Source organism: Cenococcum geophilum, assembly GCF_001692895.1.
Source record: "Cenococcum geophilum 1.58 unplaced genomic scaffold K441scaffold_37, whole genome shotgun sequence".
Classification (NCBI taxonomy): domain Eukaryota; kingdom Fungi; phylum Ascomycota; class Dothideomycetes; order Gloniales; family Gloniaceae; genus Cenococcum; species Cenococcum geophilum.
In genome coordinates this window covers 1,536,672-1,551,069 of record NW_027137595.1, presented here as the reverse complement: position 1 = coordinate 1,551,069, position 14,398 = coordinate 1,536,672, and the positions used below count along the sequence as shown (strand labels likewise).

Here is a 14,398-nt window from a genome sequence, read left to right as displayed (position 1 = left end):
GATTTAACGTTGGATAAGGGAAAATGCACTGATTAGACAGAGCCCTGAATCGGCCCCGGGTAGGGATCCCTATTGTGGTCCGCGTTCTGCCCGAAATAGTCATGGTAAGCGCCACTACTTCTAATTTAAGAAAACCCTATTTCGACCCTCAACGAAGTCCAAATTTGACCACCATGCAAAAAGCCATGTTCGCACTGCGCACTCGCAATTCTGCTGTTCAGTTTGGCACTTCAAAATATACAGTCGCTTGCAAAACCGGCTTCACCTTTTGTGCACGCAAAGATTCTTTGAGACCCTTGTCGTGCTGGGACCCCCTTGCTCTGCTCTAACCAATCACCCGCTGTCAAGCCTTGAGGATCCCGAGTTGGCTAGTCTGCGGAATTCGAGCGGTTTACCTCAGCAAGCTCAGACGTGATTCCATTGGTGCGGATTTTCAATCGGTCCGCAAGCTGACTAACTACGTTTGTGCGAAACCACTGGAATCACGTCTGAGCCACATTTCCGAGGTTTCTTACGCGTTCCAACAATATCCGCGTTGCGGAGATTGCGGAGATTGAAATAACTTAACACCAATATTTTATATTACTTCCCAAAGTTGATCGATTATATAACAGAACCTAGGCTTTTAGAATATATAATTTTTATTACTTAGGCATTTCTAGGTCTTGTGATCATTTTCGTTAAAAAAAAAAAAGCGTTATTAGGAATCCCGTAACTATATATAACTTTATTAAATGCTAGCTAATATATATAAAACCCATATAGATCTATAATAGCCACCTTAAAGAACCTATTATAGCCTGGCGGACATATAGCATCCGCGTTGTAGTGTGTAATATAGCTGTAACTACGCCAAAGAAAGGTTACTAAAGGACCATCGCCAGTCACGTAAATGCTCTGCAGAACTGTCGTACGCAGAACCGTCGTACGCAGAGCCGTCGCGCAGAGCCTCCGTACGCAGAGCTTTGTGCGGAGCTTCGTGCAGAGCTTCGTGCAGAGCTTCGTGCAGAGCTTCGTGCAGAGCTTCGTGCAGAGCTTCGTGCAGAGCCTCCGTACGCAGAGCTTTGTGCGGAGCTTCGTGCAAAGCTTGGTGCAGAGCTTCGTGCAGAGCTTCGTGCAAAGCCTCGTGCAGAGCTTCGTGCAAAGCTTGGTGCAGAGCTTCGTGCAGAGCTTGGTGCAAAGCTTGGTGCAGAGCTTCGTGCAGAGCTTCGTGCAAAGCCTCGTGCAGAGCTTCGTGCAAAGCTTCGTGCAAGGCTTCGTGCAAAGCTTCGTGCAGAGCTTCGTGCAAAGCTTCGTGCAGAGCTTCGTGCAGAGCTTCATGCAAAGCTTGGTGTAGAGCTTCGTGTAGAGCTTCGTGCAGAGCCTCGTGCAGAGCCTCGTGCAGAGCCTGAGTAGGCGAATCGCCCGCGCTTTCTGCTTAACATCGCGGGGGCTGATGAGGTAGATATATTCATCGATTATAGAGCTGCTTCTGCGGATTAATTTAACGGTATTTCTGAGATAATAGCTGCTGTGGGGGTGTAGATTAATTTCGTTGAAAAAGGTAACTGCTTTACATACAAACAAAGTTGGATCGCTTAAGAAACGCTGGAAAAGTCTCTCAGACCATAGAATCAACTTTTTGACAAAAAAGGTTAGCGATATCCGCTTGCGGATATACGTATGTCCGCTAATTGATTCTACGGTCTGAGCTTGCTGAGGTAATCGAGCGGTTTCACAGGCTTAGCAGACGCCTTTCCATACAATTCAACGCATTACGTTTCACTAATCTAAGCGAGGGTGGCCTTGGTAAGGATTCGAGGCTTCCATTCCAGCCACCTGATAGGGCCAAAGCGATCACGGCGCTTCGCCGCAGAAGCCTATCGGCACACTGTATTGCTGCTACAGTATCATGGCAACTGCGATATCCTTTGGAGATGCAAACTCCGGCCTCCAGGCCGGCATCATCAACGGCCCAGTCAACACCACGTTCCACCTTCCTCCTGGTAAGTGCGCAAGTGGTCCCAAGGGTCTAAGCGAATGCTAACCGATAGCCCCACCCTAAGAACGACCAGAGACTCCACCACACCCGTCCGCCGTGATACCCTTCAGTCGCGACACAGACTTCGTCGAACGAGAGGCCATACTCGATCAGATCTATCAAAAATGTGCTGTGGCAGGTTCGCGGACCGCGCTCGTCGGCCTAGGCGGCGTTGGGTGAGTAATCAGCTCCACCGATACCGATTGCTGACTGCGGAGAAGTAAATCGCAGCTTGCCATCGAATTTGCGTATCGAACCCGCGAGCAATCGACCGAGACGTGGGTTTTCTGGGTCTATGCAAGTAACGCAGCGCGGTTTGAGCAGAGCTATCGCGACATTGCCGACTGCGTCAAGATCTTTGGGCGGCAGAACCCCAAGGCCAACATATTCAAGCTGGTGCATGACTGGCTGCGCGATAGTAAGCGGCGGTGGATGCTCATAGTCGATAACGTTGATGATGCTCGTTTTCTTCTCGATCCCCCGGTTAACGGCCGAGGCCAGCCTACCAACTCGGAGGTCGCTCCCAAACCGCTGCGAGAATACCTTCCCCACTGTCAAAGTGGCTCAATTCTCATAACAACGCGGAACAAGGAGGCGGGGCTGAAGCTGGTTGAACAGCGCGACATCATTACTATAGAACCGATGGACGAAGCGCACGCGCTGGCGCTCTTCGAGAAGAAGCTTGGGCAACAAGGGGACAGCAGTGATGTTGCCAAACTCGCAGCGGCACTTGAGTTTATGCCACTCGCAATTGTTCAAGCGGCGGCGTATATTTCTCAAAGAGCGCCTCGATGCTCGGTAAGACAGTATCTCGAAGAGTTCAAGAAGAGCGATCGCAAGAGGATAAGTCTCCTTAATCGCGACGAGGGACAACTCCGTCGAGATTGGGAGGCAAGGAACTCTATAATCATTACTTTGCAGATATCTTTCGATTACATCCATCAGACCCGACCATCAGCGGCCAACTTGCTCTCCCTCATGAGCTTTTTTGACCGGCAAGGAATCTCAGAGACCCTGCTTCGTAATCGAACCGAACGGGAAGACGACCGGAGAGATCAGAAAAAGCGCGATGACAATGACTGGGATAGTGCTGAAGAAGGAAGTGAGTCGCAGTCTAGCGCGAGCGATGATGAGTTTGAAGTCGATGTAGTGGCACTACGAAACTTCTCCTTCATCTCTGTTAATACGGATGGGAAAACCTTCGAAATGCACGCGCTGGTGCAGCTAGCGATGCGGAAGTGGCTTCAAGCCAACGGCAAGCTCGAGCAGTGGAAGCACCAGTTCATCGGGAATCTTTGCGCAGAGTTTCCGACAGGAGAGTACGAGAACTGGGCAAAATGTCAAGCACTTTTCGCACACGCCAAGTCAGCCTCGGCGCAGCAGCCGGAAAGGGAATCCTCGCTAGCAGAATGGGCCGCACTGCTCTATCGTGCAGCATGGTATGCATGGAGGAAAGGGGGCGTAGCTGATGCAGAAAATTTAGCTGTAAAGTCAATGAAAGCACGGAGGAAAGTATTGGGCCAAGAGCACGAGGATACTCTGAGTAGCATAGGAATGGCAGGATTAGCATACAATCTTGGAGGTCAATGGGACGCTGCTGAAGAGCTGTTTGTGCAAGGGATGGAGACTTGTAAGAAGAAACTCGGAGGACCATCCTTCTACGCTGAGCAGCATCAACAGCCTATCGGTAACCTATAAGTACCAAGCGCGGTGGATCGAGGCGGAAGAGCTGGACCTACTAGTGACGGAGACTCGTAAGAGGGTGTTTGGCACAGATCATCCTGACACGCTGACCAGCATGGCCAACCTGGCATCGACTTACCGGAATCAAGGCCGGTGGAATGAGGCCGCAGAGTTAGACGAGCAAGTGATGGAGACTCGCAAAAGGGTGCTTGGCTTTGAGCATCCAGACACGCTAAGCAGTATGAGCAACCTGGCGTCGTCATTATGGAGCCAAGGACGATGGGATGAAGCTGAAGAGCTAGACGTGCAAGTGATGGAGACGAGCAAGAAGAAACTCAGAGCGGATCATCCAGACACACTGAGCAGCATGGCCAACCTCGCATCGACGTACAGGAACCAGGGCTGATGGGATGCCGCCGAAGAGCTGGAGGTGCGAGTGATGGAGACGAGCAAGAAGAAACTCAGAGCGGATCATCCAGACACACCTGAGCAGCATGGCCAACCTCGCATCGACGTACAGGAACCAGGGCCGATGGGATGCTGCTGAAGAGCTGTTTGTGCGAGTGATGGAGACGAGCAAGAAGAAACTTGGAGCGGACCATCCATACACGCTGAGCAGCATGGGCGGCCTGGCAGAGACGTACAAACAATCAAGGACGATGGGATGCTGCTGAAGAGCTTGGGGTGCAAGCGATGGAGACTTGCAAGAAGGGGCTAGGCCCGAGAATCCAGACACGTTAAGCAGTATGAACAACCTGCGTTAACATACCGGAATCAAGGACGATGGAATCAGGCTGAAGAATTGGACGTGCAAGTGGTCGAGGCTCGCAAGATGCTGCTTGGCGCGGAGCATCCTGACACGTTGACTAGCATGAACAACTTGGCGGTGACGTACAGTAATCAAGGTCGATGGGACGAAGCCGAAGGAGGCTGTTTGTGCAAGCGATGAACTCGCCAAGAGGGGTGCTTGGTGCGGCACTCCAGACATGCTGAAACAGCATGAACAACCCGGCGGGTGATGTACGGGAATCAGGTCGATGGGACGAGGCCGAAGAGCTACAAGCAAAGAGTTAGAGATGTGTAAGAGGATTCTTGGTACGGAACATCCTTCCACGCTAACTGGTATGAACAACCTTGCACATACGTGTAAAGAGTTGGGACGAGATGCGGATGCAGTGAAACTGATAGAGGAATGCATACTGCTATAGAAGCGGACCTTACTCGTTTAGGGGTTAAGAGTACTCCTTGACCCGGGTTCCTCTCGGATAGGCATCGTAACCTGGACGTGTTTCTGGGCTTTGAATGTGTGGGGCAACATAAATAAGCCTCTTCGATGATTTCATAATTTAAGGAAACCACGAGAGTGCAATATACCTTCCGGAAGGAAGCGAAGGAGATGAGCCATTGTGACATTGATGAAGACTCATGCCTTCGTCTAGAAAGCTCCCACATATCCTAGTACCACTTGTACGAACATTTTCTTCCGGACAACTCGTGGAAAAAAAATTCCAAGCAAGTATATGATAATAGCATACCTCAAAATGGTCTCAGTAGACGAACCTCGAACAAAGAAAAAGCTCTAGTCACGAGCATCTCTAATCTCTAATCTGCCAGAACTTGGACTCCTCTCTTACTCACCGCTGCCATGGCCCTTCATTAATCAAAATAACTTAGGGGTCGTTCGGTTGCAATCTGGAGGCCTCAGATTCAGTTCAGAATAGAGTTGATCTGGAGCTCTAATCTGATTCTGAGCGACCGTTCGGTTGAATTCCAGTTCAACTTGACTTCAGCCACAAACTTTTGATGTTCCTCTGACCGCCTAAAAAACACGCTAAAATAGGCGCACTTTACCATATATGGAATCTAAACTAAGGTCTTGGCGTTAGTTCAAATCAGGAGCTCAAAGCTCCTCATTTGAACTCCAGATTAAGGGTATGTTCGGTTGCAAATTGCCTCCAGATCAGAATTGTCTTGATCCGTGCATCCTTTGGCGTCAATTAGTAAGGTACTAGTGGCGTCTAATTTGATGGCTTCGTTTGATCTGTAATTGAGTCAATTGTTCGGTAAGGCTCCAGAAGAGGCTCCAGAAGAGGCTCCCAAATCATTAATCAATTTTTAAGCCCACCTTTGAGCCACCTTTGAGCCCACCTTTGCGCCCACCTCTACCCTCAGGCCTCTATCGCGACTTCCTCTCTTAGTGTCGTAATACAATGGAGTCTCCTACTCGTGCCAATCGTCAATCAAGCCGATTAAGGCCCTCTACCCTGTCACCCATATCACGCCCGGGTCGCCGCGCATGCGCAGGAAGACTCTAATTACGAGAATAAGAAGGACGTCATATATAACGGATAGGTGCTATGTGAGGATCGTGTACGCAGGTGGAGTCGCCATATTTGACAATGGCGTCGTCGCGTAGAGCTCCAGATTGATTCTGAATCTGGAGATAGAGGTCAAGGCCTCCAGAATATTCTGATGCCAAGAGCTCCAGAACAACTACCTTATACGGTGAAGCGTGCAAATTTAACGCGACTGCCGATCTGGAGGAGCTCCAGATTGAAAAGTCGTCAGAATCACCGAACGATCGCGTCAGATTCAGATTTGACCTCCAGATCAGATTGATTCTGGAGCCTCCAGATTGATTCTGGAGTTGCAACCGAACATACCCTAAATCTGAAGGCTTCAGATTGCACACGTCCGTGCAACCCGTAGAGCCACAGACGCGTGCCAAATCGGGAAGGTGCGCGTTCTTTCTGCCGGACTTTCAGTTCAGATTCAAAAACGTCAGGTTGCAACCGGACGACCCCTTAGACAACCTTGGGCCACAGCAGTTCGGCCTTGCATGATTTGTTCGCCGGATTGGGCGCGTGCGGCTGAAGAGAGTCTTGGCGCGGTGTCACACCGCTGTTCGATGTAGCACCCAACGTACGCAGCTCCACAAGTCCTGCAGCTCACTCTAAGACTGGCGAAGGGCTTCTTCGTCGTCCATGTCGCGTGCTCCGGGAACAACGGGGATTCCGGTATGCATCTGCTCTGCCGCGGCTGACATCGTTCTTTCTGCAGGCATTGACACCCTTGACAGTGCCTATCACCTCCTACCGACTACTTTTCCGCGGTAAAACAGACCGCTGGACCTGCGTTGTAAGAAGCAGCGATATCATCTGGCTGTTCTACAGATTCCCCAGCTATAAAGACCGAGCCAGCTTTCATGGTGAAGGTGTTATCGACACTTTCCTCAAGCCACCGCCTCGATACCAGGAAACCTATCACGTTTTCAACCTCTAGCAGCAGATCACACCCAGTCACACCAGTCGACTCGGCAATTCAGGCACCATGCGTTCGATCAGTCTGATAACCACCGCACTTTCGCTCTTGACGATGACCAGTCTTGCCTTTCCTGTCCAGGAAATCGAGGAGCTGACTACCTCTGCTGCTGCCACATGCAATACAAAAGCTGATTGTACTGGTGGGAAGGTGTGCATGAGTAAGTCGCTTCGGTCGGTTTAAGAAACACTTGCTAACCTCGACCGCAACAGTCGTTGGTTGCCACGGTCAATTTGTGGGTGCCAGCTGCGAGGAGGCCAGTTACTGCAATAACTTCTCCGCACCTACTTGCGGTGCGACTTGCAAGTAAAAAAAGTATTTAGGGTTAGCGCTGTATTATTGCCATTCTGTTCTGCCTCTTGCGAGAAGCCGCTTAAATCGAGGGCTGGAGTGGTTGGTGTGGAAAGATGTGAACAGTCTCGAGCCTGAGTATGCAAGTAATAAACACACCTTAGCTTAACGTTATCAACTAGAATTCTATGCGGTTGAGCTACTACTAGAAACCAGCTTAGATACTTGGCAATCCTTTAAGACTTCTAATTTTCTTCACGGGAATATCCCGAAATGCTGGCTAGGGACCATCACATGTTACTTGTCCGCCAAAAGGAATCTTTTGGTCACGAGTTTCTTGTTTCTTGAGCGAAATGCGAATGTACTATCATGCTCGCTCAATGAGTTCAAGACAACGGCTTCGCTAATACAAATTTACGGCCTTATGAGTTCTCACCCCGCTGCGTGTTTGGCAGCCGCAAAGGCGTTCGGAAGTAAGTGCATACTTTAGTTCATACACTATGAATCAGTACTAAGTTTGTCATAGATGGTATCGGCACTGTGCGCCTTGACTTCATTCGCAAACATGCGGCAGCTGTCATGAAGCATCTCCAATCGGTTATGTCAAAGACGCCGATCTACGTGGTAGTCTCTTTGATACTGGGAGGACAAACAGTGTTGTTTCGTCGGTATATACCAACTTTTTCGTTGATCACACCGAACCACTTGAGGCACTTGCGTGGGTGCGAGATGGGCTGGATTGGCCTCTCGGAGAATTGCTTGACGGTCATGAGTTCCTCTTCCTCCTTGAAGTCAGGCGCCGTGATCGGTCGAGATCTCGGTCGACTTCACGGCCTCAAACCGCCTCCTAGGTAATTAGTTTGGTAATGGGTTAACATAAGATGCCTACTTGTAATTTCTTAAGCGGATATACTCCGTCTAGAATGGCGATTTTTAGTAACGTTTGGAACGGACCGCTAGCTTCGGGGAAAAGCAACCGCGCCAGCTGAAACCATGATTTGTGTATGTCATTCTTGATGCAGCTCTACTCCAAAGGTTAGCCACTACTATTGGCAGCGGCTTCCCATCTCACCACGGCGAGCTGCAAGCTACCATCCACCGCCTCTGCACTTAGCTATCCACCAGAGAAGCTTCCCTGATGAATATTTCCAGCCACGGCGACGAGGACGCGTGCAGTAGGACTTCGTGGCCTACTTGGAAAGGTCATCGGGGATCGGTGAATCATTTTTGCCGATGGTGATGACTCCGGCTCCGAAGAATTTCCGGCTTGGCATAGTCTGCGCCACGCGTTCGGCATTTCATCTTCTCCTTACAACCTCTCAACAAGCCCAAAATCCGGCTCGTATCTTCTTACAACCTCTCTTTGATACCCTATCTCTATGGATTTGTGCCGCTCCTCATTCACCTGCCTTTTACGTCACCTTGTTCATTGACTACCTCGGCGTCTCGTTCTTCGCGCTTCCTCACCATGGCAGACGGGACGAGATTAGAGATAATCAAGGCAAACCCTATTGGCAAAGGACTAAATGCCTTTCGCAACTCTTTCGAATCCACCTGCAGAAGTCTGGCTATCTCAGGCCCTGACGCGCTTTATAATATCAAGGGTGAAGGTATGGTTCATTGCGAACTTGCGAATATTCCTAACACCTGCAGGAACCAAAAATTGCCTCCTTGACTTGATATATGCTTTGCAGGGTCTCCTCGCCACACGTTCACTTCCCTCTAAGAGCAATAGCGTAAACCTCTTCGGCGATCTGTTGGAGCTGAGTTCAGCAGTTAACTCCGGCAACTTCGATATTGAGCATATCATACCGCTCTTTAGAGCGGTCCTCAACAACGAGCCTGATGAAGTCATCTGGAACAATGTCTACGCCGCCGTCGCCGTGTTTACAGCTTTTACAGTCGCTAAACCTACAACTCCTCCGCTGTCCGCCCCGTCCCTCACCGCCTCCTTCTAGCAGACGCCATGGCAGCACAACACGGGTAGCTTCGCGAACTCTACCGAACACCGCAAATATGTGGACGGTGTGCTAAAGGAGGAGCTAGGATAACTGTACGTCGAGGTCCCTAGTTTCTTTAAAGCCTACTTTGGAAGCGTCCCAGATCTCAAGTCGGTAGCGCAGGCCGTGTTCAACAAGTGCAAAGAAGGGGATAATCCGCTCTACCGACAGGAGAGCGGTTGGCAGGGCTGGCCTGAAGGAGCGAGGGAACGCGACGTCTTGAGCTGGTTTGCGCCACTTACCAGCCAGCTCTTGGACTTCGCAGCAGAGAATTAGCCCGCCTCTAGGCCTCGACGGCGGCCGCTGGCACAGCCCCACCAGCCCATATAAGGCTCCACCGCCGACCGCAAGTTGGATGTCGGCTTCGTGGACGACCTAAGCGCCGGCGTTGACTCCAAGTGCCGCTGGTCGCAGATCCTCACACCAGGAGAACTCAAGAGCAATCTATCGGCCGACACAGCCTCCAAAGCATGGCTCGACCTAGGTCGATATGCGAGAGAGGTGCTCGTCGCTTAAGATAGTCGCCGCTTCGTCCTTGGATTTACTCTCTGTGGGTCGCTCATGCGGCTGTGGGAGTTCGATCGACTGGGCGGTATCGCCTCTGAGCAGTTCGATGTCAACGAAGATGGGCTGCAGTTCGTGTCCGCCGTGCTCGGGTTCCTGTGGCTGAACGAGGAGCAGCTTGGATTCGACCCAACCATTATCACAGCCGGGGACAAGCGGTACATCGAGATCGAACGGGACAACCACGCAGAGCGACTCATTATCGATAAGGTCATGAAACGCGTGCCTTGTGTCGCCGGTCGAGCGACAACCTGTTGGAAAGCCCATCGTGAAGGAGACAATACGCGAGCACCCCTTGTCATCAAAGACTCATGGCAATACCCGGAACGAGAGGAGGAGGGCGAGTTACTGCGAGAGGCGACCGACAAGGGCGTGGTTAATGTCGCGAGATACTATTACCACGAGACGGTCTGTGTGGGCGGCCAGGACGACGACATCCGCGTAAACGTGCGACGAGGCCTGGACATAACGAAAGCGAAATACTACAAGCTGGAAAGCTCGATGCCGCCTCCAAGTATGGCTGGGCGTCGCGTCTTGCGGACAGGCCGGAGCAGCAGCGTCGCTGGGCGTAAGCGGTCTTCCAGCTGCACCGGCGCGCCGTTGCCGCCTACGAAGCGAACCTGTTCGAGCTCCCCTATAAAAGGGGAGAGGGTGACCGCGAATCGAGTGCATCGCCGCGTCGTCGTCCGTAACTACGGAAAGCCAATCTATAAGGCGAGCTCCCGGACCAGCCTTCTTGCCGCGCTAGAAGGTTGTATCGACGGTTACGAGTCGCTGCACACACGGGCCGGTATGCTATAATGCGATATCTCTCCAAACAACCTCATGGTAAATGAAGAGGACGAAAATCCCTCCTGGCCCGCGTTCTTAATCGACCTCGACCTTGCCATTAAGGAGCAGCGGGAGAAGTCTTCAGGAGCGCGAGGGAAGACCGGTATACGAGCATTCATGGCGATTAGTGTGCTTCTCGACGACAAAAACCATTCGTTTATACACGATCTGGAGTTGTTCTTCTGGGTACTATTCTGGATATGCGTTTACTATAACGGGCCAGGCAAAGATATTGGGGCAACTAAATTTGAGTGCTGGAACTATGAGAGTGACCAGAAGCTGGCGGAATTAAAATTGGGGCTAGTTAGTAGAGAAAGGCATTTCCTTAACTAAATAACTAATGCCTTTACGCTATACTATCAGCCATTGATTCCACATGTTAATAGGTTGTGAAGGGTTGTTTTCCTAATAAATAATCCGTGGGAGAACGAAGATAGGACACTCTATTTTTGGATAAAGGAGATTCTTCGGAACGCGCAGAAGGATCTAGAAGACTTAGGGAAATTATAGTAGAAGGATAAGTAGACGCAATTATTACAAAGCATCGTTCTTATAGAGCCGATCACTTCACTCGATTCAAACGCTAGCATTAAATTGTGATCCTAACTCCATATGTATCCTATCTGCCTCTCGAATTTGCGCGAAAAATGCAGCGTGTCGTAGAAGAGCGTATTGTACAATATGCTCGCGGGATAGATAGGTTTGCGTTAAAGGTTAAGAGGGATGGCACTGGGCTGTTTAGCGTTGGGGGTTCAGTTCTGAACCGGCATCCTATTATTAGCTAGGTGGATTAGATTAGCTTAGCATAATTAGGTGTTGCGATCGGCTAATAAGTAAGCGATTTCTGGCATCTTTGCGCTTAAGGTTCTTCACTACTAGCGCTTTAACTTTAGATTGAACACTTCCATAATCGACCTCCGAAAACGATATAAATTATTAACTATGGAACTTAGCCTAACTAGCTTCTGCAAGCAGCGGCTTCACGATTCCCTGTCTAGATCTAGCTAGGTCTCTCCTTTATAGCTAACTTGCCTAAACGACTGGAATTCCTTAAGACCTTTGCGGAATCCTTAACCGTAAAGGCTAGTAACATGTTCCGCCCCATTAAACTCACATATAAACTTCTCGCTTATAGTTAGAGCTTTAGAAAGGTGCGTGAACCATATCCTACACTCCCCCTTTGTAGCTAGCGCGTGGGCCGTAGAAACAGTATTCTTAATCTAAAGAGTTCTTGGTCAACGGATTAATCTAATATATAATTAAGGCGCCTTACCTGCCGCCTATTAAGCTTACTACTAACCAACCGTTCCAACTCCTCATCATGTATATGTGGGGCTCTATAGGAGGTACGCGATCGAGAAAGGAAATGGCCCTAGATCTGCTTCCTTGTGTCGCTGCTTAACTTATTATATCTTAGCATAAGATAGACTCGGCTAAGAATCGCTTCGTTAAACTTGGATACGCGGTTTATCGTTAAGAACAGGATCCCTTTCAGATATTCCAGCTTGCGGAGAAATATAGTCACGAGGCTGTTGCGAGATAGGTCATGGGACGAACGCCGCTTAAGATAGACATCTGCTTTATCTAGGAGAAGGATTACCTTCTAATAACTAGCGATTTAGAAGATGTCTAAGAGTTGCCCTTCTAGTAATCCTGCTCTGGTGCTTAATTCACCAGCAAAGATCTACGGAGTTAGAAGGCATTAGGTAAAAGGAGGTAAAGGTTACGCACTAAATAAAGTGGCTGTTTAAGATATTTAGCGACAGCCTTGGCCGTAAGCGTCTTTCCCAGTCCTAGAGAGCCGCTAGTGTATATAAGCAAGCAGAGAGATGAGAATTCTGGGAACTATACTGCAAGAGTACAACCAGACCGCGACCTTTTCCAGCAACAAAGTTGTTAAATTTAAACCCGTTCGCTAGATTAGTACGGGCTTCGGTAAGAGCCATAATAACCTCCTTCTACTCCTTCGGGATAGTTAGGTAATTAAAAGGTGCAGAGGACTATTGGATCTTGTTAATGCTAGCAACTGGAAATTCCGCTGTATCTACGGATTAGCGAGATAGCTACTAGTAGGAAAGATATACCCTACCCTATATCTTTTCACTAAGGCTGAACCCGGGTACGGTAGGGCTATAAATAAGTAAATTATCCTTGGTTAAGTTATTAGGTTCCAAGCCGGTGCTCCTAACCCGCTTAGGCAGCGGCTGGGTGGGGTAGAGAAGGTTAAGCAGTGGAATTAAACCTACGTCGTCTTCTTTGTCGACCTTTGGCCTGGCGTAATTGGGATTTATTATCCTAAAGAAGGCAGCATCCACTATAATCCGGCTGTCAACGGGAAATCCAATCTCCTTCCCTTTGTGCATAAAGAAAGCCTACCCGTTACAGTAACAATGGTAAGTCCCGATTAAGCGAATAAACTTCTTTCCGCACTCAAGCAGGTTAGCCTTAACCTCGCTGGCATTCACATGGTATTAAAGAGGGAATGTAGAAAGGTTGTCGATTTGCCTTACTCCACGGAACTTAGGAATCTTGACCTTTGTAGATGCTTCGCCAAAATCGGTACCGTTGAAATTAAGATAGCGGCACTCGATCTTCTAGTGCTTTAAACCGGACTTTGTCTGCCCTTGCTCCCCAAAATTGTACTTAACGTATTAAGGGCGGCCCGTACCGGAGCAGGCCGTATACACGAGGGCATTTGGTTTAAATAGGGCCCATAGCAGGTCGTAAGTAATCTGGCCGCTCTGTAGAAGTGCGCCCAGGTGTTGGGCCGTGGCCTCATGGGTATTCTTAATATAGTCGACGAGCAATTGAAGGTGCTCCTTGCTTGTACGGTCTACAGAATAGACATCGTTCCAGAATTAAACTAATTCTAACTCTGGGAGAAAGTGGCATACCAAATGTTGCTCGATCTTAACTTAGTAAGCTACGGATTCCAGCGCGGAGAGGGCCAACTTACGGAAAGCTCTGCTTCGTCCAGGCTGATCACATCGACACCCTGTAAGACAGTTCTCAGGACCTTTCGTAAAGACTCGGATTTGATGTCAGTATAATATGTCGTCTCTTTTGTGTCCCGATCTGGCGTACCCTTATTAGTAGAGCACACATTGTTAATAGCGATTACACCGACCTATCCGCGCGCGAACAATGAACACGTAGTGGTCCAAATTCTCGACCTCGTCACTTGGAGATTCCACGATAGTGTACCGGTACGCCTTCTGGTCCCAGCTAGGATATGTCAGCCGGTTAACTTGTGCATACCGTTAGAACGTACATATACTTCATCGACTGTTTTGAACCCAGGTGCGCAAGAAAGATCTACAGCCTCAGATTCAGTAGAGTGAGGGTTATTAGCCTTCGAAGTATTCGCAGTTGCTTGGACTGCCTTGACCACATCCTTCAGCAGCTCGGCTAGAGATATAGCAGTGATTGGATCCGAATGCGGCAGACCTGGGGTAACCGCAGGTGCTTGTGGGCTGTCACAATGTGGAGGAGTGTCGGGAGCCGTGTTGCATGGTCTTAGGGCCTTGGATTCGACTGACATGATTCTTCTGCAGGTGGTAAAAGTGATGAGCCGAAGGAGGTTGGTTCTTGCTCTCGAGGAGCTTTCAACCGTTCTTATAGCTAACCTGTGCCCGGATGAACCGTCCAGGAAAAACGCCAGGCTACGCATGCTGATATCGTTGCAACG

At 49.6% G+C, this 14,398-nt stretch overlaps 5 protein-coding genes across 5 annotated transcripts; 4 read left to right on the top strand and 1 right to left on the bottom strand.

The window, feature by feature from the left end:
- The first annotated feature begins 1,781 nt into the window (after window positions 1-1,781).
- On the top strand, window positions 1,782-4,079 carry K441DRAFT_698336 (uncharacterized protein). The gene is made up of 3 exons (XM_067653054.1): window positions 1,782-1,985; window positions 2,046-2,196; window positions 2,242-4,079. Exons 1-3 carry the CDS (start codon window positions 1,892-1,894, stop codon window positions 3,716-3,718), a joined length of 1,722 nt encoding a protein of 573 aa, XP_067501301.1. The 5' UTR covers window positions 1,782-1,891; the 3' UTR covers window positions 3,719-4,079.
- On the top strand, window positions 3,777-4,109 carry K441DRAFT_573984 (uncharacterized protein; the record flags this gene model as incomplete). Its single annotated transcript, XM_067644080.1, has 1 exon — window positions 3,777-4,109. A coding segment is annotated over one exon (333 nt), but the record flags the coding sequence as incomplete, so codon positions are not given.
- Window positions 4,110-4,682: 573 nt separating this feature from the next.
- K441DRAFT_202126 (uncharacterized protein) lies at window positions 4,683-5,449 on the bottom strand. The gene has a single exon (XM_067640489.1). The coding sequence runs from the start codon at window positions 5,153-5,155 to the stop codon at window positions 4,760-4,762; it is 396 nt and encodes a 131-aa protein (XP_067501299.1). The 5' UTR covers window positions 5,156-5,449; the 3' UTR covers window positions 4,683-4,759.
- Window positions 5,450-7,033: 1,584 nt separating this feature from the next.
- Window positions 7,034-7,334, top strand: K441DRAFT_688777 (uncharacterized protein; the record flags this gene model as incomplete). The annotated part of the gene is made up of 2 exons (XM_067652227.1): window positions 7,034-7,184; window positions 7,237-7,334. 2 exons carry the CDS (start codon window positions 7,034-7,036, stop codon window positions 7,332-7,334), a joined length of 249 nt encoding a protein of 82 aa, XP_067501298.1.
- Window positions 7,335-8,654: 1,320 nt separating this feature from the next.
- On the top strand, window positions 8,655-8,999 carry K441DRAFT_664410 (uncharacterized protein). Its single transcript, XM_067649346.1, has one exon. The coding sequence runs from the start codon at window positions 8,784-8,786 to the stop codon at window positions 8,988-8,990; it is 207 nt and encodes a 68-aa protein (XP_067501297.1). The 5' UTR covers window positions 8,655-8,783; the 3' UTR covers window positions 8,991-8,999.
- Window positions 9,000-14,398: the final 5,399 nt, after the last annotated feature.